We start from the raw sequence: 26,130 nt of genomic DNA, 5'->3' as shown, positions 1-26,130 counted from the left end.
ACGTGAAGAAATCTCAATAAATACAAGGAAACTTACTGTTTAAAGCGAGACGACCTTTTGATTTCATAAAATCTGTGAAATTTAATTCCCTCTGAAATTTGGTCATTGTGTTGTTTATTTTTGTAATATCTCACAAAATATCAGGCCATTCTGTGGCTGGGAAGTTATTTAATTTGAGGGGAATCCCTAGCAAATAATGTGTATGAAAATCACTTGGTTCATGCAGTCAAGCAGACAGAGGAAGTCCGTGTGCGCATGCGCAGGTTTACCTTTGACCGTGCACTGACAGTTACATCATTCTGTCGCTAAATGAACAGCTGATCACACTGAGGTGCTCGCTGACCGCCGATATTTATTAGTTTTGTCCTACGTTTCCTTTTCTTTGCAACATAACGTCTTTTCTTCTTGCTTTCCATTACTGTAGTCGGTCTTCCACGTTTCACTCACACACACACACACACACACACAGAGAGCCAGCCCCCATTTTCCTACCTGTTTCAAATTTGTATCCCACAATGCCTTGCGCGAACAGGGAAAGCCCACCACGTGATGCATGACATAGGTGGTGTTTACATTAAACCGTATCAGCGGATCATCAGATTAACGTTTTTAAAAACGATTCGCGTGCACACAGCAACGCCAATACACGATTCGCGTGCACACAGCAACGCCAATACACGGATACGCTCGGCTCCGCAGGCATCCTGTGCTCCAAATCACTCCGCCCTGAACAGCGAGTGCCCTCTGGAGGGTGCGCACTCCGGCCCTGCGCAGCTCACAGAGCACGCGAGTGAAGCACACGAGCAGTGATTCGGGACAAATAGCAGGAAGTGAAAGTCCGCGCCGTTTTTCAGCAGTTGCGTCACATGACCAACGTGGCATGACCAACGCCAGCGAATCAGGAAGGTGGATGTCACAGTGACGTTGTCCAATGACGACGTCAGCTAGAGCTCAGCACAGCGTATCCTCGTTCCTCAATGTTTACACAGCACCGGATCAGATACGTAATGGATTGAATACGTGGGCCCTGGCGGATTCAAGTTGTTCCGCCTGTGGAGTCGTTTCCCGGCGTTTTAATGTGAACGGACAGTGCATCCGCGACGAAAACGAGATGGATACGGTCTAATGTAAACACCACCATAGTATCTTGAATTGGGTCATGGTGAAGCAGGAAGAAATAGTGGAGAATTTAGGGCCACGTGTCCCTAAATTCATTAATTGTTCTATTTAAAAAAAACTAATACAATTCTAAGTCTTTGATTCGAATTCAGTAGCTTTTGGTCCAATAAACAAAAAAATAATTGGGTGTCAGGGAAGATTCTTTTTATGACCTACACTTGAAAAATTTGAAAGGCAGTCTACCTTTAAAAATCTTTTAAATCTAGCAGAGCTCCCGATGAGTGTAAAGTGGTGGCCAGAGCGGTCACTCATTATTCAGGTTCCGGGAAGAGCTGTCAGCCAAGGAAGCTGTATTTGTTATGCTACAGACACTTGCTGCGATGTTTATATTCACCATTTTCCTCCATCAGAGGTTTAATACGGTATGTTATAAAGGTTTGCTGTCTGTCATCCTGATAGGTCATTCATACACAATGTAAAAAGTTTGTGTACACTGATTAGTGTGTTTGCTGCATCGATTGAACTGTGGTTTTACACGAGACTTTGAGCACAGAGACCAATGGTGCACATTTGGCTAACTTGTAGAGGTTTGCACCCTTGGTTGAGCAGCACAAGGTGTGTAACATTCAGAGCCTGGTCTCTAAACATTACTCTGCAAAATTGTGTATTTGTTTACAACCATGTTACATTATTTTTTGTTTTTAGTTTTTCACAGTGCTCAGTGTATGGTGTTTGATGTCCGGTGTTCAATGCTATACTCGAGTTCAAGAGGAATAAAAACATATGCACCAATCAGAGACTCTCTGCTCTTGTTCTCGAAGCTAGTGACTGCTACAGTGCTGGTAAATAATCCCACGTTAATTTTTTAAAAATAAATTAAAAATAAGCACTGAACAAAAACCCATCTCTCTTATGTAAATAAAAGATACAAATTTCGATGTCCGATGGTCAAGTGTTTATGAGATACGTTTCCTTGCAATAACGATCAGGTTCCATACGGTGGTATGCGTACGCTGTTCGTACATATGAACAGACATCATACGGTCGCAAAAGACATCAAAACTCAGGTCGATGTGTTACCATATTCTCTTAAGTATGAAGCTCCATTCTGCACATGAATGAAGGTACAAAGTTAAGAATGTTCGCTCAGATGTAATTTAGACGTAAAACAAATTTACCTCAAACTGACTCTGATGAAATAAAAACTAATGAGCCCAAAACTAAACTCTTACTGAAAAAGTAACATTAATCCTGATGCAAGTCTGAGATGAGCAGCTGGGGCACCTACTTTGTAGTAATCTTACAGCTTGTACAAAAGACAAGGACTTTGTTTTCAGTCAGAGCTGTGGCTAGATGCATGAAATATTTTTTTTTCCCTCTCCCAAACAGGCTCAACAGCACGGTTGAATTATCAAATCAAAGCATGGATGATTTTTTTTTTAATAACAGCAAGGCAATTACAGTAGTTTTGGTTATACCAAAAACGACAATACAACAGCTGCAGAAAATTGCCAAATAAATCATACATTTTAAACTTCTTAAAATAGGAATAGCACAGTCCAGAGCTGCGCCTCATGGATCGATGAACGGACGTACAGGTACTTCATGAACTAACCTCCAAAAAGGCAGGCTCTAATGAGTGTTCTTTACAAAAGATCAGGTTTGGATCAAAGAAAAGGCTTTAGAAATGCTTTTAAAGTTCCTAAGCCTTTAAAACGTACTGCACAGGAGAGAATAAGAGGGGAGAGAGAAATAAGACAAAGAGAGAGACGGAGATAGAGGTCTTGAGTGCTTGCTATGTCCTAAGGTGACAGAACGGTTCAATAGTGTGTGTGGGTGGATGAATTTTCTGTTCCAGCTTCCTTACAAAAAAAAAAAAAGGAAAGAAAGATGTGCATGCACAGTGGCTTCAAACGTAACACCAAATTTCTAATTGAGTTATGTAATGAACTGTCACTGTATAACCTCCACTCTCCTCAATACAAATATGAAACACAAACGGTCTGGGGGATGATCCTTTGAATCCTTTCATACGACATGGTTTCAAAGGCTCAATTTTTGCTCTTAACACCACCAGACAAATAAAATGACTCATTTTTTTTAAAGGCCTTGGAAACCTGATCTATGTTACAAGGCTACTGAGGGGAAAAAATGCAATGCATTGGCAATGGAAACCAAACCCTTTCCACAATGCCCTCGACACAGGATGCTCAGCATTACATCGTTCTGCTTCATCATCATATTAGAGAGACCCCTACGACCCGAGACCCTTATTTATGCTTTCTAAAACAGGACTTTATCTTTCTGTGCGACTCTGCTGACACACCTACAAGTTTCTTCTCTTTTACCTTAATGTTTATGTAAACAAGAGTTTGCTTAGCTGATCCAGACCTGGGAGTTAAGGTAAAAAATAGCCAATCCTCAATGGTGAGCGAAGAGGTTTGTTTCTCCTGTTCCTTTTTAATTAAAAACCAACACATCACATTACACAATAATACCCTAAGATAAGCAGAAAACAGCTATCATTTGGGCAGGATCTAAGATGTAGACTTGGATCCTGCAAGAGCAGCCAACACTTGCCTAGCACATGGACAGATTATTAACAGTTGTTAAGCATTATGGCCTTACAGCTCAACACCACAGCATCCACTATCAAACCAGTCAACTTTAACCCAGCATTCACAGAAGTAAGTGACGGGTCACCCGTCTCACTTCTGGATGCAATGCAACTGCTACTGTTATCACTTGTGGGCATGTGCTGCCAAGCATTTCTATTTAATCCCAATGAGAAACTGTAGCAGCGAAAATGTATAGCAAATGGACCATTACACAATTTATACACACATTACCAAAAAAAAAAAAATTTCCCACACACACTCGCGTGTGGGGCGGCACGGTGGTGTAGTGGTTAGCGCTGTCGCCTCACAGCAAGAAGGTCCTGGGTTCGAGCCCCGTGGCCGGCGAGGGCCTTTCTGTGTGGAGTTTGCATGTTCTCCCCGTGTCCGCGTGGGTTTCCTCCGGGTGCTCCGGTTTCCCCCACAGTCCAAAGACATGCAGGTTAGGTTAACTGGTGACTCTAAATTGACCGTAGGTGTGAATGTGAGTGTGAATGGTTGTCTGTGTCTATGTGTCAGCCCTGTGATGACCTGGCGACTTGTCCAGGGTGTACCCCGCCTTTCGCCCGTAGTCAGCTGGGATAGGCTCCAGCTTACCTGCGACCCTGTAGAACAGGATAAAGCAGCTACAGATAATGAGATGAGACACTCGCGTGTCTATTTTATATATTTGAAAATCAGAAAAACACCAGGTGATTTTTTTTTTTCCTCCCCTCACAATCTTCAGTTGTACAGTTTGGGTGAGTCTGTGCCCATGATAGCCTCAGATTCTTGTTCTTGGCTGACAGGAGTGGAACCCAAATGTGATCTTCTGCCGTTGTACCCCATCCACCTCAAGATATGTTGTTTTGTATGTTCCTAGATGCTTTTCTCCTCACCACAGCTGTGAAGAGTGTTCATCCGAGTTACTATATCCTTCCCGGCAGCTCAAACCAATCTGGCCATTGTCTTCTGACCTCGCTCATCAACAAAGCATTTCCACCCACATTCTGTATAAACTCTACAGACCGTTCTGTGTGAAATTCCCAAGAGATCAGCAGTTTATAAAATGCTCAAACCAGTCCATCTGGTTCCTGATGATTCTGATGTTTGATGTGAACATTAACTGGAGCTCTTGACCTCTATCTGGATTATTTCATGCACTGCACTGCATGCCCATGCAGGCGTACGGGTATTCCTTTTAAAGTGTGTATATGAGTGTATATATGCACAGAATGTTCCTCAAATTTTGCACATCAAACAGTGGGACATAACTGCAAGTAGTAACTACATTTGTGAGCGGGGAACAGAAGACCACACATGCCATGGGATTGGTCTGAGGAATCAATCGAGTAAATCTTTCAGATTTGTTGATTCAGCAAGTCATACTCAATTTGCATAGAATTGAGAAAATCTTAAAGGTCACTGAAATCATGGTTCCATGTTGCAAGTCAATAAAAATGGAACAGTTTCCTGACACTGTCACTTACTAGTGTGAATGGAGACTGTGCCGTGACTAGAACCATCATTTCATTGGCTGAGCATTTCTGAGGAAACTGCTATGCCTTTGGAGAAGGCTGTCTAACCTTGTCATATTTTAAATCCCAAATCTATGGGCTCCCAAGTGACACAACTGCCAAGGGTGTCGTACCATTGTCTGGAGATCACAAGTTCAAATCCTGATACTGCCACAGCCATCCATCAGGAGTCTGCACTCCACAATGGAACGATGGCACTTCTCTCTCACCTGTCGATCCAAGTAACACTGGCCAATCACGAATGTCTGTCAGCTCATGTATAGAACTATTTGTCTGTAAATGTCACAATAGGATTCTATGAACTTTTTGAATCTAGTGACTATATCTTGCTTAAAAAAGCTTTTTTTGTGTTGCAGTATTCAAAAGTTTGTTGTTCTGCTGGAAACCAATAAAACAGCAACCTTCTAGATCCTAAAACTTGCGGGCAGAAACTTCGACTTCACGTCTACCTCATTATTTATCTTCTCATATTAGAGTAATTTATTCACTATTATCCTAGATTTCACACATTACAATAGCAATAATAAAGTTAATCTGAACAGTGGCTCTCTTATTTTCTGAAAATCCTAGTACCATATTGGTAAAACAGACACATATTTACAAGAGCTTCAAGCCACTGACTAAATTAACGTTCACACTTCATTCACAGTTGCCAAAATTGGGAGAAAGTGCAGAGGGAGCAGATGCATTTGACTGGATATCAGTGAAATTCTGTGAAAGGAGAAAGAAAATCTAGACTGATGGTCTTGCTCATCAGATATGCTGTTATGCTGCCACTGAAAAAAAATTTAACAACTGTTTCTTTTTTCCTCTCCATCGCCTTCTCACACATTCTCAAAAGGCAATCTAAATAAGCTCAGAGACATGGTAATTTTTCTTGCAAATTGAACAGCTTTGCAGGATCAGGGAAAGAGGGTACATTCTTCAATCAACTTGTACATGGGTATGCAATTACTTATGACGGAATGTGTGTGTGTGTGTGTGGTGGGTGAGTGAGTGAGAAGAATGTATCCAGCTCTGGGCTGTACTATAAGGCAGTGAAAGGATATGAAGGGATAAGCATATTAGGAAACCCGTTGATTATGTGCGTGTGTGTGTGTGTGTGTGTGGGGGGGGGGGGGGTGGTTTAGGAATTAGTGCCTTTTCTTAGATTTTATCATGAGATAAAGCACTTTGTGCCACTTGGCTCGATGGTACTATACAAATAAAGATATAATTATTATTATTGGATGAGCACCGTAAATGCAAGAACCCTGTTGGAGCTGTGAGGTTTTTTTTTCTTTTCACCCTGATATAGCACTACCATTTGCCAGCAGAAAGAGTGCTTTTTTCCACCACTCTCAGCTATACTCCTCCTAGACAGTTCATCAGTTTGTCAGAATTGGTGTTTGTGGAGTCACAGATCTCCTGATTTTATATTGTGATTTATTTTTTAAGATTGGGATTTTTGATTTGTTGAACAGTGTAGCCATGGGGACAGGACGGATTTGGGCACCTTTTAACAGATTTTTCAGGTTGTTTCATTAGTTTGATGACTGACAGGATTTCAACTAGATCAGTAAATGAGTAGCTTAGGGGTTGGTCTAGACGTGCTTACGTCATGACCTCACCCTATGTGACGACACTGTTTACAGAATGTTAGCAGCAGTGTTGCCAATTCTCCAGTCGAATTCACTGGCTAATTAAAAACTAACTCCAGCCCTATAAAATTGACAGACGTGCCAGTGATGTTATTTCCTCAGAATAAGTCAGGGCTAGCAATTGTCACTAGTCGCCGGGCTGGCTACAGGCACTAGGCCAAGGGGATCACTCACACAGTGTTAGACACACTTAAGAATAATCAAGCTCTGATTTTAGAGGTCTATGCTGTCATACGTTACAGAAAATAACAGCTACTGAATGTTTGATTATTTATCCATTTTTTACGTGTTAGCATATCATGTTAGCATAACTGTTAGCCATTCAAATCACAAAGACAGCTTAGAGGTAAGAGGGTTAAGAGAAGCAGACATAGTATTTTGTTACCTTGGTTAATTGTGATGTCAATTAATTTAGTGACTGTCAGGGATGAAGGATAACGAACAGTCCCAATATGTCTCGAGCTTTACAATTCCACTATTCAGGTAACAGCACAACTCATATGAATTGTATCTATTACAGTTTATGTATGAAATCATCAATCTTCTTCACAAGTAAAATAGTAATGCATCACAAACATTTAAACTGCAAAAAAAAAAACATTTAGACATTGAGTGTTATGACTTTCAGAGGAAAACTGTGTTCTGCATACAAATGACTGTCTTCCAGACATAAAAACAGATACTGCTAATTTTTAAAACCTCATGACTTGTAACACACACAGCTAAAGTAAAGTAATCTTACATGCAAAACTACAACTCCAAATCAGAAAAAAGTTGGGACGGTATGTTGAAATTGAAATTAAAACTGAAAACGAAATTAAAACTGAAAATTTGTAAATCATCTTTGACCTGTATTGCATTCAAAACAATACAACAGCACATTATTTGATGTTTTACCTCATGAATTTTATTGTTCTCTCAAAATAAACACTTATTTCAATTCTGATTCTTGCAACGCATTTTTAAAAAAAGTTGGGATGGTAAAGCATTCATCACTTTGTAATGTTGCCATTCCTTCTCACAACATTTAGAATGCGAATGCGAGAAGGAATGGTAACGTTACAAAATAACACCTAGGACACTTCATCACAAAGTGATGAAGTGATGAATGCGAGAAGGAATGAGACAAAACACCTGAAACACTTCATCACTTTCAGGTGTTATTTTGTCCCCATTCTTCCTGCAAACAGGTCTTAAGGTGTGCAACAGTACGGGATCACAGTCATATTTTTTGTTTCAAAATTCACCACACATTCTCTATTGGGGACAGACACCCTCTTCCTCCACAGCCATGCCTTTGTAATGTGTGCAGAATGTGATTTTGCACTGTCTTGTTGAAATATCCCTGGAAAAGTTGTCGTCTTGAAGGCAGAATATTCATTCATTCCATTATCTCTAGCCGCTTTATCCTTCTACAGGGTTGCAGGTAAGCTGGAGCCTATCCCAGCTGACTATGGGCGAAAGGCGGGGTACACCCTGGACAAGTCGCCAGGTCATCACAGGGCTGACACATAGACACAGACAACCATTCACACTCACATTCACACCTACGGTCAATTTAGAGTCACCAGTTAACCTAACCTGCATGTCTTTGGACTGTGGGGGAAACCGGAGCACCCGGAGGAAACCCACGTGGACACGGGGAGAACATGCAAACTCCGCACAGAAAGGCCCTCGCCGGCCCCGGGGCTCGAACCCGGACCTTCTTGCTGTGAGGCGACAGCGCTAACCACTACACCACCGTGCTGCCCGAAGGCAGAATATGTTGCTCCAAAATCTCAATGTACTTTTCTGCATTAATGCTGCAATCAAAGAAGTGTAAGTTACCTTTGCCAAGGGCACTGACACAACCCCCATACCATGACAAACCCTGGCTTTTGGACTTTTTGCTGGTAACAATCTGGATGGTCCTTTTTGTCTTTGGTCTGCAGCACATGGCATCCACTTCTTCCAAAAAATAAAATAAAATAAATAAAAGGCTTGAAATACTGATTCATCTGACCACAATACACATTTCCACTGTGTGATGGTCCATCCCAGGTGCCTCCAAACCCAGAGAAGTCGACGCCGCTTCTGGACACAGTTAACATAAGGCTCTCTTTTTGCACAGTAAAGTGTTAACTGGCATTTGTGGATGTAACTCCATATTGTAATATTTGACAAAGTAATCCCAAGCCCATGTGATTATATCAGCTATAGATGAATGACAGTGTGGCAGTGAGGGTGTGGCAGAGTGTCGACTGTGAATGACAAAGTGCTCGGTTGAACACTTTTACACACCAAAATTCCTCCAGATTCTTTGAATTGGACTCACTGAAGAGGGTCCATGCATTCAAATCCCTTCGCATTTTACTTTGAGGAACATCAATTTTTTCTAAACATTACAATAATTTTCTCAGACATTAAATCGACAAACTGGAGCTCCTCGGCCCATGTTTGCTCCTCAAAGACTAGACCCTTCCTTGATGCTGATTTTGCACCAAGCCCTGCGACGATCTGGCAACTTGTCCAGGGTGTACCCCGCCTCTCGCCCATAGTCGGCTGGGATGGGCTCCAGTTTGCCTGCAACCCTGTACAGGATAAGCAGCTACAGATAACGGATGGATGGATGATTTTGCACCAAATCACCAAACCAGCTGTTTTACAATCAGCTGCTGACATCACCTGTTTCAAATCACGTCATTTTTAATTGTTTTACCTCATTACTAGCCCTAAATTGCCCCGTCCCAACTTTTTTGGAATGCATGTATATTTACAAATGAAATGAAGTTGACCAGAAGAAACATGAATTATCTTGGGCTCATTCTGTCTGCAATGAAATACAAGTCAAAGTAAATTTAGAAAAAAAAAAAAAAAAAAAAAAAATCACTGCTTTCTTTTTTATTTGCATTTTTCATACTGTTCCAACTTTTTCTGATTTGGGGTTGTAGAGAACATCACTTGCATACAGAATTTATATCTGCGTGATGTAAGCATAGTTGAGAATCCAAAGTTTTGATGTGTGAAATTGTCATTAAATGTACTGTGATGTGGCAAAAGAGAGATGTTCATTCATTACACAATTGCTAATGAAGGTTAAATTGCACAAAATATTCAGAATTTGAGCAATATGATTTACACCTAAACTGTCTTTGTAGTTGATACACAAACTCTGATACTTCCAGTGTTTAAAACACTTGACTTTTTTGCACACTCATGTAAATGTGTGTGCAAAACAAAAACAGGGAGACGAAACAGGGAGGCCAACATCCACCCAGCACTACCAGGGAAGGATGACCCCATATAGCTACGTCAACAACAGGTCAGATCCACCCTGCGGAGAGTCAACACGAGGAAAGCAGCCGGTTCAGATGGAGTCACTGGCAGGATCCTCAGAGACTACACAGACCAGCTAGCAGAGGTATTTACAACCATCTTCAACCTATCACTAGAACAGTCCCCACTTGCTTGAAATCAGCTACCATCATCCCAATACCGAAGAAAAGCACACTGAACTGCCTCAGTGACTATCGCCCAGTTGCCCTAACCCCCATCATCACAATGTTTCGAGAGACTCATCCTCTCTCACATTAAAACAGCCATCCCTGCTGACCTCGACCAACATCAGTATGCTTATAGAGCGAACAGGTCGACAGAGGATGCAATAATCACAGCTCTCCACATAGCTCTCACACACTTGAATCAGAAAAACACCTACGTGAGAATGCTGTTTGTGGATTTTAGCTCCACCTTTAATACAGTTATTCCCCATATGCTAGTTCAAAAACTGAGTGACCTGGGCTTAAGCAGTTCACTGTGCATTTGGATATTGGATTTCCTGAGTAACAGACCACAGAATGTCAGGACTAGACTTTACGCATCGTCCACTCATCTTGAACACAGGCACACCACGGGGTGTGTCCTCAGCCCCCTCTTCTACTCCCTCTTCACCCATGACTGTTCCCCCATCCACACCAGTAACACCATTGTCAAATGTGCTGACGATACCACGATAGTGCGAATGATAACTAACAACAACAACGAGACAGTCTACAGGGAGCACTTGACAAAATGGTGTTTGGACAATAACCTGGACTTAAACATTTCAAAAACTAGTGGACTTTAGGAGATCAAGGTGCACAGAACACTCTGCCCTCTGCATACACGGCAAGGAGGTGGAGACCTTCAAGTTCCTCGGTGTCCACATCTCGGCTGATCTCATCTGGACCACAAACCTCTCTCACCAGATGGGGAAAGCCCAACAGATGCTTTACTTCCTGAGGAAGTTAAAGCAAGCTCACCTCCCTTGCCAGTTGCTGATCAACTTTTATCGATCTGCAATAGACAGCCTCCTGACCTACTGTTGTATGGTGTGGTTTTCCAGCTGCACCGCGGAGGACAGGAAGGACCTGCAGTGGGTGGTGAGGGTGGCAGAGCGCATAATTGATACATCACTACCTCCCCTCAAAGACATTTACACTGACCGACTACAAAAGAAGGCCAGCTGTATTTTAAAGGACCATCGGACATCATCTGTTCTCCCTACCGCCCTCTGGAAGGAGATACAGACTCAGAGCTGCATCAAACAGACTAAAAAAAAAAAAAAAAGTTTCTACCCTCAAGCTGTCAGATGCGCAACCCCACCTCCCCTGCCCCAACTCCACCAGTGAGGGGCAACAAAACACCCTCCCCGAAAGAAAATGCCTGTTTATTGCTTTTATGTCTATTTATTGTGGTTTTGTGTCATTTTGTTCTTATGTGTCTATTTTATTCCCTGTTCCTTGCATTTTGCACTGCCAGTACCAAGAGCTGCTAAACTGTGTTTTGTTGCTTCTAAAACAATGACAAAGTTCTATAAAGAAAAAGATGTAATGTCTGAAAATGAGATATTACATGCATTTTACCATTATACATGGAAGTAAAGAAAATTTGTCAGATGCATATGGGTCTGTCTCAAACTGGGTACTGTGGGGGTACCCCAATAAATATACTCTCAGTCAATAAACTATATGGTTTTGAATGGTGATGTTGGTTTTAATTTGAAATAAAATGATGAAAGAAATAATACAGATAAAACTAAATCTTTGATGTGAATATTCAGAATTTGGCAAAAATTCTGCAAATTTGTGGAAAAATGGCAGCTTGATCTGGGACATGATAAATGGTTGACTACATCGCATTCCCTTAAAAAGGTTGTAGTCCACTGAAAAGTCTACAGTTATCACTAATTGTATTTTAAGTTATAACTTTATACACCTAAGGATTGGCGCGCTCACAGAATAATCATAACCACAATAAAACATCATGCAAAATATTTGATCACTGTTGTAACTCCATTTTCCGCAGACCCAAAACCAATACGATCGTGTGTTTTGATCTAAACGGAAAGCCTCAGGGTCAAGGTCACTACCTCACCAAAAGTAGTAACTTAAAATCACTACGCCATATAAAAACTTAGTTATAAATCTGCGATTTTGCTTTTTAAAACAAAAGCTGAAAGTTAGGTATAGAATGTGTTACGATGGTAGCTGGTCTTGTATGAATTTCTGAGCTATAAAATGAGTTGTGGTATATTTTTTACCATAACGTGTTATTTGTGTGCGGGGAAGGACATACATTAACAATTTGCATGTGTAGAATGGAATTTTCCACTCCAACAGTTAGAAGTTGATCGTGCTTCCATTTGCGGTCTTTCTGTTACGTGGGTGATCTGTTCGGACGTTATCACTGAAAAGGTGAGTTTTGACAGTTTTATTTTGTTTTAGTCTTGCAGTATAAGGCAATAGAATGTTTTTCATCTTACTTTCATATTTCGTAGTGCTTGCCTATTTTTGGCCAATATTTTGCAACCATTGTCAATTTAGAACGAACTTTTGATAGAATCTACGGCCAGTCATTCTGCCCCACCCCCGCTCCGTCCGGTGTGGTAGTGACGTCTCGTTGCTCGCGCGCTGCAGCAGAGATCCGCGTGACCTTCAGCCAGTACAGTCGCTGTTCTTTTACCAGCGCCGTTATTCTCATCTTTCCGGTGTGTGCTTGATTTTTCCATTGTGTCCCATTTCACCATATCAAATACCCAAACTGTATCATATTATTCATATTTAAGTGAACAATCAATTCAGTCATCATAATTTCGCATTTTTAACCCAAGCAATCAAAAAGAGGAAATTTATTCAATATTTTCACTCATCTGTGAAGGAGGGGCTTTAATTCTTCATGATGTAGTTATTTTATATGGAAATCAATTTTACAAAAGCATCTGAATTGTAATCAAAAAAATTTTCCACAGTGGAGGCCAGATAAAGCAAGATGCTATCTTTATTCTTATTAAACATGACAAAAGAAACACTGAGTGTTAGGGAAATGCCAAAAAAAATTGTAAAATTAGAAAATGTAGTTGTTGACCATAATGTCCCAAATGAGAGACCAGTTTCTGAGACGGCCCCATATATACACAGCAAATAAAAGGGGTTATGGTATTATTGCAAAATACATGAACAGGTGAAGTGTAAAGATTAGGTGTCGGTATATGCAGTCATTGAGGTTAATGAGATTTATATATTAAAAGGCTCTCCTTTCACTTGTAATATTATTTAGAATCATGACACTGATGTTTATATTGTCTAATGACACATGAATGTGTGCGCTTGTGTGCCAACAGCTCAGCATGTTGTGTGGTATAGCTGGGAAATGTTAAGAAATTGTACATAATTTCAAAACTAAAATCACTGACTTTTTTTTCCATATCACTTTTTATATAACATATATTATTATGGTACAAAATGTGTCAGAAATGTTTTTACTGTGATATGATTTTTGTGTCTGCCTCTTACACGGACCATACCTTCCTCTGGCTCCTCTTCCTCAGTAGGGGACTGCAAGCGGCCTTGTGATCCTCCCACTCGATCCGATTCCCTCTGAAGACTCACTACTTCATATATGGCGTCTCCTTGGCTACCTTTCTCCAAGCCCTACACACAAAAACTCAGTAAACATGCAAGTTCATGGATACACATCATGAAATTGCATTCATTTCCTCCTTTTCTCCCTCCATCTCTCAATGACAACAGAGCAGCAGAGTAACAGAAATGATGAGAGGATTAATATTAAATAATATATTGTTTAATGGTTCAAATGCCAAGAAATGTTTAATAAATCTCTTAGGACCCATGACTTTGCTCATTAAAAATGATAGATAGCATCAAGATACAGCTCTAGCCATGAACAAAGTTTGACTACGAAATGTTGAGACAGAAAAAATAGCCAATTGGGGAGAGACAGTGTGTGTAAGTGTGTAAAAACAAAGCAAGTTAGACATATATTCAGGAGGGACAGCAGGTTCTCTCTGCAGAACATTTAACAGTTATTCCATGAAATCGAGTCATACATGAGCCGATAGCCGACGAGGCGCGTAGCACCAAGTTGACTATAAGCCATGTACAACTGTTTTATTCTATCCACATTCACTGGATTTTGAGAAATAGAGCATTTTTATTTTTTGCTAATTTAATAAATAAAAACTTTATACAAAATACTCAACAAAATAATTTACGCTTAAAATATAAGCAAACCAGCAAAATGACAGGAGCAATTTGTGAAAAATGCAATAATAATAATAATAATAATTATTATTATTATTATGGGGGGGGATACGTTCTTACCGTCAAATACTTTAATCCCACATTTTGTTGCTTTTTTGTATTTTGGAGGGTTTTGTTTTTGAGTAGAGTTTTTATTCTGTCCTCAGTTGGGTCAGCAACACGTGCTGCCATTTTGTTGTTCTTTAAGGTTGTTTTTTTTTTTCTTAGCAGTTGGCAAACCAACTTAAAAAGTGCATTCCCACCACCAACTGGGCTGGAGTGTGGAACAGAACATGGATGGACAGACAGACAGGACATACAAACATTTCGATTAAATACTTGATAAAGCCCCATTTTTGTTTTTCTCTACTCACAGTATATGAGCTGATATCCCAGTAGTAAAACAGCCAATCAGAGCACGCGATTGCTCATATCCCATGAATGTGTATTGAATAATTAATTATTCCACGAAATCGAGTCATACATGAACGGATAGCTGACGAGGCACATAGCGCCAAGTTGGCTATATGCTATGTCCAACGAGATTGAATGGAATAACTTTTATTCTATGCACATTCACTGGACTTTGAGAAACTTTTTTTTCATAAATTTGATAAATAAAAACTTTATGCAAAATGACGACAAAATTTCCGCTTAGGCGTACTTCTTAAAAACCTATCAATGGCTGCACAAATTGACTTTAATGTTTTGTTTTTCCTGTAGAAAGTGCCGTCTTGCTGTCATGCCAAGGTAGAGACTCAGATTGTTGGCGTGCCCGCCTAAGACGCACTATTTCGAATAATGAACGCATTGTCGAGAGGGGCAGGGGCCAATACGGACGGGAGCATTTTATACCCTATTTGGAATGTTCCGTGGCGTATTACAGACCCTCCAGGATTTCGCGATAATCCCTGCGAATTCAGGGCGGTGTTGCAATTATATCCAATCACTGCAACTTTCCCGCAAATTTGACCAATCGTTGGCGTCGTCTTGAGGTGACGTCGACAAACTACCTTCCGCCTTACTTCCAGTGTTGCCAGATTGGGCGGTTTCCCGCCCAGTTGGGGGGTTTCAAGTGCATTTTGGCGGGTTTTGAACATATTTTGGGCTGGAAAACGTCAGCAGTATCTGGCAACACTGCTTACTTCCGTGTATACGTTCAAGAGAAGCAGCATGTGCGAGTCAGTGTTTATATAGGCTTAAATTCTGTTACTGAAAGTGTGTTATGTTTACAGTGAAGGACTGTGTGCACTTTACATTATTATTTTTTTTTACTTAATAAAAGAAATTAATGGATGCCAACATTTTTGCCAAAATGGTATTTTATTTTCCATTGTTTAGGCAGCTTCAGCATCATACTGTGAGATTCTGTTCAAATTGTTTTTTTTTCTTCTATGAAGCCTGAGCCATTTATTTTATTAGTTTATAATTGTTTAATTTAGTCTTCAGGAGAGACTGCCTGCACACAGTACTAGTATTAATAGTTTTTTTTTCTTACATGAAAGCTGAGGCATTTATATTATATTTTAAGGTAACTTCATGTTTTGCTGTGAGGTTCTATGCACTTTAACTTTTGAACCAACAGGTGCATTTGGATAAGTAAAGCCTATTTTTCTGCATTTTTGTAGTCCTGGTAATCTTTTATATTGGTAAAGATGTTTATAGGACCATTTCTCAGTGTCTGTTTTTTTAATCAATAGTTTTTCAATAATAACTTAATATTTAACATATCACTCAATTTTAATCACAAAAAGAGAAAATCGCAACAATTTCTCGCAACTTTCACTTCCTCCCGCAATGTAATCGCAACAAAAACCTAAAAAACACCGCAACTTTCATCGCAATTTTTTGGAAACCCCCCGCAACAATCACAAAAAAGGCCCGCGAAATCCTGGGGGGACTGGTATTACAGTACTTGACTTCATAGTCTCAATATCGAAAATCTTGCGCAAATATGCAACTTCCAACATAATTATCTGGATATTCAACAGATTTCAGCATCGGATGAATTTGTTTTGACCGCCGCCATATTGAATATACGTCGGACCCATTCGTGTATTTACGCCGCCCCATTTGTAGCGTCCCAAGCGAGTAAAACCTGATCCAAGTCTTTCGCTAGGTGGCATCTTACGGTCTATGTACGAATATTCGAAAGAGACAAGAAAACATGGATAAGAAAAAAAGAAAAATACATCTATTTTGTCATTCTTTGGCAGAGAGTACATTCATCTGAAAAAACTGATACCCAAGGTAATTAGTCATACTAGATTTACAACAACAACTACTGCAACATCAACTACTACAACAGCAACCACCACCACTACTACTACCACCACTGGGTGACTACTACTACTACTACTATAGACCTACACCAAACTGAAAACAAGTTAATAAAATAAATTATAATTTACAAGGAGGAGATAATATAGATGTGATTATATAGTGGCCTGCCTATGGTTGAATTCCAAAATATTGCCACTGATTAAACAATATCTCAATATATTTGGTTGAAGCATTGATTTTTGTCATCTACATTGCTTCATATGGCTTCTAATACCAAAAAAAAAACAGAATTGAGAAGAAAAAAAACAGCCCCTGGGCTGCCCCAGCTGTTCATTGGGCTCGCTTCGCTCACTAGGTTCGCTTCAACTGAAGGATAAATCACTGGGCCCCCCATTGTAGAAATGGGCCCCTGTTTTTTCCCAAGAGGGGCTTGACCTGCAAAACAATCTGAGTCTCTGCCAAGGTATAGAATAGCCTTAGACATTCAATTCTTCCTGGGACATTTCAGTTATGTAATTTTCAAACATCTTTGAGCTTTTGAGCTAAAAAAAAATTAAACAAATTTTAAAAATACTTAAAGATGAAGAATGTAAACATACTGGTGAAATGACAGTAGCAATTTGTGAAAAATGCTGCTATAATTATTCTTGGGAAAAAAATACGCTCTTACCATCAAATACTTTCATTCCACATTTTGTTGCTTTTTTGTATTTCTCGGGGGTTTTGTTTTCAAGTAGAGTTTTTATTTCGTTCACAGTTGGTTCAACAAAATGCTCTGCCAATTTGTTTCTCTCTATTCATGGTATATATGAGCTGATAGCCTAGTAGTAGAGTAGCCAATCAGAGCACGCAACTGCTCATACCCAGTGAGTGTGGATATAATAAAAGGCATTATTTGTTTTCCACTTAATTAGAACTTACTGAATGATGGTTTAATTCTGTTTTCTCTTCGTGTGCACGTATGGTCTGTTTCAGTTAGCATGCTAACGTAGTGGCTATAGTGGGGCTGTTAAGCTCTTATTATCAGAAGAATTGTGCACAAAAGGAAAAAAGCATGAAACTTTCAGAGTTTGTTCTTGAAGGCATAAGCTTTAATTTGAGACGTGGAGGCATTCTCAGTTTGACCTCTGGGGTCAGCTAGAGGTCATTGACCTCCATGATGGCACATTTCTATGCATGAAATTAGAAAAGGCTGTATTTTAACACCTAAATGTGATGTAAATATAAAATGTGTTTTTCCATGTTACTGGGCATGAAAAAATCATATATAATACTGATATTCCTCTTAGGGGTAACTTCAGGGGTCAGGTAGAGGTCATTGACCTTTGAAATTTGAAGTTTCTATGCATGACATTCTAGACGGGTGTATCTTAGGATCTAAATGTGATAGAAATGTGAAATTAATGTGTATTTCCTTGTTTCTGACCATGAGAAACCCATTTTTGATACTGGTATTACTCTTACAGGTCATCTCTGGGGTCAGCTAGAGGTCACTGACCTCCAGCATAATGCATATCTATGCACGAAATTAGAAACGGGTGTATCTTAGGTTCTAAATGTGATAGAAATGTAAACTAAATGTGTATTTCCATGTTTCTGGCCATGATAAACTAATTTCTAATACTGATATCATTTTTATAAGTCACCTCTGAGGTCAGCTAGAGGTCACTGACCTCCATGATAATGCATTTCTAAGCATGAAATTAGAAACAATCTATCTTTGGATTAAAATGTGAAATACTGTAAATGTAAAGTAAATATATGATTCCATGTTTCTGGACATGACACAACTCATTTCTGATAAGTAAAACATCTCCAGTGGTCACAAACTATGTCAGAAGCTGAACACAGTTGCCCCATTTCCATTGATAATTTCAAAGTGAGTAATCTTTTGGAGCATTTGCTCTCATTTGCACTAGAGTTGAAGAATACAGTATATTGTAGTTTAATTTTCAGTCATTTTAATGTTGGACATTGATAGGGCAATTCTAAATTCACAGGAATAACTATATGTCAGTCTAGCAGAGGTAGAGATTCAACGTAATTTTCATGTTCATGTTTTGTGTGTAGCCCATTATTTTCCCGCGGTTCAGAGTGGGGCAAGATCACTGGAAAACATCCCCCCTACACAAGATGCTTTGAGGCAACACATAAAAAGAGCAATGTACCAGGCTAATATATGGAACCTTGCTTTGGTTTCTCAACCATGTTTGCCCAGTCCATCAGACTGGGGATGGATTGACACCGATGCTGGATGGCAGCCACTTTGGACAACACTCCCTGAAGCTTCACAGGCTTGCTATGAACTTGTGCACTGTGGTTGCAAAAAGGGTTGTACTGGGCACTGTAGATGTAAAAAGGCAGCCTTAAAGTGCACAGCACCGTGCACATGCTCTGGTGACTGCAGCGACTAAATCAGTGTTCTGTAGTTACAATTTGTAGGCCAACATTGTAATCCCCAAAGGTCAAGGCCCTTAGAATAAATGAAGATACTATAAGTGATTTTAAAATGTTCTTTATGGAACCTGCTCAACTGTTTACACTGCATTTAGAGTTTTGATTGTAGTTCAAGTTTTTGATTAGTTAAAGTTTATAATTTCTGACAAGTTGAAGTATATTTCTGTCGTTCATATTCATATGGAATTGTTTCTTACAATCCAAAACACATGAGATTTTTATATAGATTTATCAAAATGTGGGATGTTTCCCAACCTTGCCTGTTCTCCATGATGTTGACCTCTCAGAATGATATCAGTATCAAAAATGGGTTTCTCATGTACAGAATCATAGAAATACAAATTTAGTTTACATTTCTATCACATTTAGAACCTGAGGTACACCCGTTTCTAATTTTATGCATAGAAATGCATTATGCTGGAGGTCAGTGACCTCTAGCTGACCCCAGAGATGACCTGTAAGAGTAATATCAGTATCAAAAATGGGTTTCTCATGGTCAGAAACAAGGAAATACACATTAATTTCACATTTCTATCACATTTAGATCCTAAGATACACCCGTCTAGAATTTCATGCATAGAAACTTCAAATTTCAAAGGTCAATGACCTCTACCTGACCCCTGAAGCTACACCTAAGAGGAATATCAGTATTATATGTGATTTTTTTCATGTCCAGGCACATGGAAAAACATTTATTTTACATTTACATCACATTTAGATGTTAAGATACAGCCTTTTCTAATTTCATGCACAGAAATGTGATATCATGGATGTCAATGACCTCTAGCTGACCCCAGAGGTCAAACTGAGAATGCCTCCACGTCTCAAATTAAAGCTTATGCCTTCAAGAACAAACCCTGAAAGTTTCATGCTTTTTTCATTTTGTGCACAATTGTTATGCTTAACAGGCCCACTACTAAGGGTTTTTTTGTACTTTATGCATTTAAATTTCAGTTATACTGGGCGAGTACAGTAAACAAGACTTTTGTTATCCTTTAGTATATCCATTTCATCTACACATCTGTCTCTTTTTAGTTTCTGCTCTGATTTAGCTCAAGGGCTACCAATAGCAGGTGAATGGGTAACAATGCTTGTTTGGTACATTCCACTGGGTCTGTTACATTGAGTGAGTTAGTTGATCGATTAAAACTATGAAGTTTTCATGCTCATAACACTTCTATAAACCGGACTGGAAAACAAGACCAGGAGATAATTATTTTTATTTTTTCTCTATTTCTGTTTATTATATTTTGGGGCACATTCCAAACCATATGTTACATAGGATAAATTGTACAGCAATGATGTCATTGCTATTCAGGCATCACATTTAATGTAATGTAAAGTGGCTTGCAACATAGCCCTGAGTTCTCGCCCAAAGGATGTAAACAAGTAGAGAAGGATACAGCACAACACACATTACAAAAGGTTCTTGCACAAGTAGCTCACGGCAGCAATTTTTAACCAGAGCGGGCAAAATTCCAAAATCTTGCATCTAGCAGTTTTTACACAGAAATACTTAGAAACATATCTGTTTTAAACAGAGAAACGTAGCTTTTGCATGGTGTTAACAAATGTGACAAAATCCAAGTAGTTCTCCATTTAAATAACATAAGTTCAAATGTACATTCAAACTCCAAAAAGTTGTTAACCTTTTCATTAAATAAAAAAAATCTACATACTGTGCCATTATATACACACCATTAACAAACAAATTAAAATTAGTGTGAGAGAAAATGGTCAGTGCAATTACCAGTGGCTACATGGCACCATCAGTAAATGTATTGAGCACTTATAACTCATGCCAATACTCTACAGGCTCCACACTGACAATATGCTTGGAGTTTTCAAAGTTAGCCTCACCTCTGCTGCTGCCGCAGGGGAAACGGGCAAAAATATAATTACGTGTACAAGAGGAAATTAAAAGGAGCAGCCAGTGAGAAAAAGGTCTCTTGCTGAGTGGCCACTCCTGGGGAGCTTGTATAGTAAAGTGATGCACAGAGAGCATGGTGTAATCAGAGCAGGAGATTATGTGCATCCTATTCATTCTTTAGAGGTCATCTCTAAACCCTTCCTTCTTCACAACTCTGAAAAATGCTTACATCACTGGTGATATGCTTATCATTTGCTCTGAAATAGAAGCCAATCTGTTGTAAGCAGAAAGGGCGCCTCAGGCAGAAAATAACATTTACAGCAAATAATAACTACTTCTGAATTTCTTCACACAATCAAAGGGAGTAGCAAATAAATGATAAAATAAGGAGAGAGAAGGGTTGGCTCTCATGCTAACACCATATTATCTTTTAATTAGCTTTTAACTACGGCCCATGCATTCTTCCATTTGGCAATAAAATAACTATGGAGGCAATCAGCAGGACATGCAGGCAGCAAACCCTAATTACTTTAGCATGATAATGAGAGTCAGGCCTCTCATTAAGTTCCTTAATACAAAGCCTTCATTTGCTGCAGCTTCACAACTTACTAGGAGTTGTGGTAATGCTCCTGATCGCCCTCAACATAGGCTACGTTCACACTGCAGGCTGAAGTGACTCAAATCCGATCTTTTCGCCCATATGTGACCTGTATCCGATCTTTTATTGACAATATGAACGACACGGATCCGATTTTTTCAAATCCGACCCAGGCCGTTTGGATATGTGGTCCTAATTCCGATTCCTATCCGCTCTTTTCATATGCGACTTCAGTCTGAACCGCCAGGTCGCATTCATCCGACTTACACGTCATCAACAAGCCACAAACGTCACTATTCTGCGCTGAAGTAGGCGGCGGGTCTCTCAAAAAAGTTACAACAACATGGCGCATAATCACGGGCGCAGATAGAGGGTGGGACGAGTCAGATTTAAATTCACCTCGTTCGGTCCCCCCCACTTATAGGGAGGAAAAAACGTCTATGCTGTCTTTCTTTGCATAAGGCAAACCTCACGGAAAAATCAAAAGACTAATTACCATTCGGTTTATTGAGGTGCACGGCAGTGTATATAGTACATAGTTGCAACAACTCATATAAAACAAAGACTGATATTCGGTTGGTTGAGCTGCGCAGACTGCACAGGTTGCGAGCTCGAGCTTGGTTGCTATGGTTACTAACAACAAGTTTGACAGGCATATCGGGGTTGGGGTTGGTTTGCTGGCAGCTTTGTCCCCCACAGTTTTTTGTCCCTCCCAGTTCAAAAAACGTATCTGCGCCCCTGCGCATGACATCAATGCGAGGGACGCTTCGGGCTGTGAAGGTTCTGAATCTTCTCAATGGAAGGACGCAGAGGTTAGGGAGCTGATTTCCATTTGGGGGGATGCAGCTATTCAAGCTAGATCGGATGAGTCATACCGCAACCGGGCGGTTTTACTTCCGTAAACACTGGCCATGCTCACTGCGTGTGACGTCGTCGTATCCTGCAATGCGCATGCGGAACACTTTTAGGTCGCTTTTCGTTCATACTGAGGATCACATACAAGTCGCATATATTTGTTAATGTGAACGACCTCACAAAAAAATCGGATTTCACAAAAAAATCGGAATTGAGCATTAAGCCTTGCAGTGTGAACGTAGCGAAAGTCTCCCTGCCCACCCAAGAGTCCTGTCTCCTAAACTGAACATAGCAAGTTATATCTGTATAATAAAAATGAAGTAGTATTTGTAGAGTTGTTCAATTAATCAAAAATTAATCACCAACTTTGACCTCCTCAAACATTTACGTGAAATAAAATCAACTATGACAATTGGTGAGCATAGTGAACTGGTTGATATTAGATGCTGATCTCTTAACTCTGGAGCATTAAATCTCAATCATTCAAATACCATCTATACATTGTCTTGCAAAAGTATTCATCCTCCTTGGTGTTTGTCCTGTTTTGTCACATTACAAGCTGGAATTAAAATGGATTGATTTACACAACATGCCTACAACTGTAGAGGTGAAAGCAATTTTATTGTGACACAAACAATAATTAATATGAAAAAACAAATCTGGAGTGTGCATAGGTATTCACCCCCTTTCATATGAAATCCCTAAATAAGAGCTGGTCCAACCAATTCACTTCATTAGTCACATAATTAGTTGATTAAGAGCCACCTGTGTGCAATCCAAGGGTCACACAATGTGTCACATGACATCTGTATAAATCAGCCTGTTCTGGAAGGACCCTGACTCTGTAATTCTACTAAGCAAGCAACATGAAAACCAAGAAGCCTCCAAACAGGTCAGAGACAAAAAGTTGTGAAGTATGGATGAGGATTGGGTTACCTAAATAAATAAATAAATAAAACAAACAAACAAACCCAAACTTTGAATATCCCAGGGAGCACCATTAAATCCATTATAGCAAAATGGAAAGAACATGGCACCACTATAAACCTGACAAGAGAAGGCCGCCCACCAAAACTCTCAGACCGGGCAAGGAGGGCATTAATCAAAGATGCAACAAAGACACCAAAGATAACACTGAAGGAGTCGCAAAGATCCACAGCGGAGACGGGAGTATCTGTCCATATGACCACTTTAAGCCGTACACTTCACAGAGTGGGGCTTTATGGAAGAGTGGCCAGAAAAATAATAAAAAGAGTCCTTGCTTAAGAAAACACGTTTGGAGTTTGCCCAGCAGCACGTGACATACTCCCCAAACACATGAAAGAAGATTCTCTGGTCATATGAGACTGAAATTGATCTTTTTGGCCATCATGTGAAATGCCATGTGTGATGCAAACCCAACATCCTGAGAATACTATTCCGACAGTGAAGCCTGGTGGTGGCAGCATCATGCTGTGTGGATGTTTTTCAGCTGCAGCGACAGAAAAGCTGGTCAGGACCGAAGGAAAGATGGATGGCACTTAAATACAGGGCAATTCTGGAGGAAAACCCGTTTGAATCAGCCAGAGGTTTGAGACTGGGACGAAGGTTCATGTTCCAGCAGGACAATGACCCTAAATATACTACTAAAGCTACACTGGAGTGGTTTAAAGGGAAACATTTAAATGTCTTGGAATGACCTAATCAAAGCCCAGACCTCAATCCAACTGAGAATCTATGGCATAATTTGAAGATTGCTGTACACCAACACAACCCATCTAACTTGAAGGAGTTGGAGCAGTTTTGCCTTGAGGAATGGGCAAAAATCCCAGTGGCTAGATGTGCTAAGCTAATAGAGACATACCCCAAGATGACGTGCAGCTGTAACTACAGCAAAAGGTGGCTCTACAAAGTACCAACTTTGGGGGGGGGTGAATACCTATGCACACTCCAGATTTCTGTTTTTTCATTTTAATTATCGTTTGTGTCGCAATAAAACAATTTTCACCTTTAAAGTGGCAGGCATGTTGTGTAAATCAAATGGTGCTAACCCCCAAAAATCCATTTTAATTCCAGTTCGTAATGCGACAAAAAACAGGACAAAAACACAAAGGGGGATGAATACTTTTGCAAGACACTGTAGGTTTGGACAGTTGCTCATTTTTTTTTTTTCATTTAAAGCATCTAACAAATGTTTATGCAGAGAAAAATATAAAAACTGTCCAGTAGTCTATAGTGCTTAAATATATATATATGTCAAACATATCAGGTAAGTAGGATTATTTTTACTTTTTTCTAAATTGTTGAAATAAACATGATAAAAAAAATTCTGATTTCAACGATGGGCAGAATAGCGGTTAAGGGCTCCTGAGTGGTGCAACAGAAATGTGCTCATCTATCACTAGGAGATAGAGTTTGAATTCCAACAATGCTGCAGCCATCCCTGTCCAGGAGCAAAATTAGCCATCCTCTGGGTAGGAGCGATGGCATACTCACTCACTCTCCTGTCAATCCTAGCAACACTAGCCAATCATGTGTCACACTCCCCTGTGTTGCAGCATGAGTAACAAAGGAGCAAGCACGTTTGTGCCCCACCCTCCCTGACTGGTGGTAGTCGTGTGATGGAGAGTGTTAGCTAGTGGGTGGGAAGTGGTAAGGCCACCTTAGAAAGAAGTCTTACACCTTCTACGTGACCTCTTATATAGAGTCACTTCAGGAAATTTTGAACCACAAAAGGTATATTAAAAGGACTGTAGTTACTGTAGTGGTGTACCAGTTTAAGCTGCAGGTAGAAGGTCTCACAGAACGCTTTTCGGCTGAAGTACCAGAACCTCTCATTGGATGGATAAACCCGGGCCAGGGCCTCCATCCGGAATCGAACAGGCTCCACCACCTCAGTCACCACCAGGTCCACAGCCACCGTCACATATACCTGCTTATCTGCAAAAAATAGGCAAAAATGTCAAAATGGCAGCAAAATGCATGCAAAAAAAAGTCTGATGCTAATGTGCTCCAGCTGTAATCTTGATATGCAATTTTCTCCTCTTTCACTTCTGGGATTAACCAGGATTTAAAATGCAAGCACATTTCTATGTATCTATACCACAAGTAAAGAAACACGTTTCAGTTGAGGAAATTCTGTACGTTTCAGAACAATATAGATGTAAAAGTGATCTGAAAATATCAAAATTTCACTGTTTTCCCAAGTCACCATACATTATTAAATATATCAACTGGTGCATTAAGTAGTTCATACATTTGATTACTGTATCCTAGTACAATGGTTAAAAAGCCCAACATACAACCAAGGCAAGTACAAGGCAGCTGAGCTGAAGATCACAAATACACGTGCACTGTCCAGGGTCTAATCCAAAAGCAAATCCTCATCTCATATACGATGTACTCTCATTACTCAAACCAGTGTCACAGATTAAGGACTCCTTAACAGGAAAAGGAATGGCGCTCTGAGAGACGAGACAGATTGTGTGTGCGCATACTATGACAACTATAAATCATTTAAATGTTCAGTGACATGGTTAAAGGATTTCATTTCTTTGCTTTGAGGTCAAACATAATTAAATACAAGAAGAAAAAAATTCCATGTGTGAAATAGTCTAAAACAACCACTTCTACATAAT

General features: G+C 39.8%; 1 protein-coding gene across 8 annotated transcripts in view; it reads right to left on the bottom strand.

Moving 5' to 3' along the window:
- Nucleotides 1-26,130, bottom strand: part of rabgap1l (RAB GTPase activating protein 1-like) — a 219,520-nt gene that overhangs the window by 148,705 nt on the left and 44,685 nt on the right. For all 8 annotated transcript variants that reach the window (XR_009656688.1, XM_060941348.1, XM_060941347.1 and 5 more), the window contains 2 exons: nucleotides 25,266-25,432; nucleotides 13,715-13,841 (listed from right to left, as the gene is read on the bottom strand). Coding sequence is in view for 7 of the 8 variants with exons in the window: in XM_060941348.1 (XP_060797331.1) it covers nucleotides 13,715-13,841; nucleotides 25,266-25,432 (294 nt within the window). In the remaining variant the exon portion in view is untranslated. The remainder of the gene's footprint in view (nucleotides 1-13,714; nucleotides 13,842-25,265; nucleotides 25,433-26,130) is intronic.

Source organism: Neoarius graeffei, chromosome 15 (assembly GCF_027579695.1).
Source record: "Neoarius graeffei isolate fNeoGra1 chromosome 15, fNeoGra1.pri, whole genome shotgun sequence".
In the NCBI taxonomy this organism is placed as follows: Eukaryota; Metazoa; Chordata; class Actinopteri; order Siluriformes; family Ariidae; genus Neoarius; species Neoarius graeffei.
This window is presented reverse-complemented; position numbering and strand designations above follow the sequence as displayed.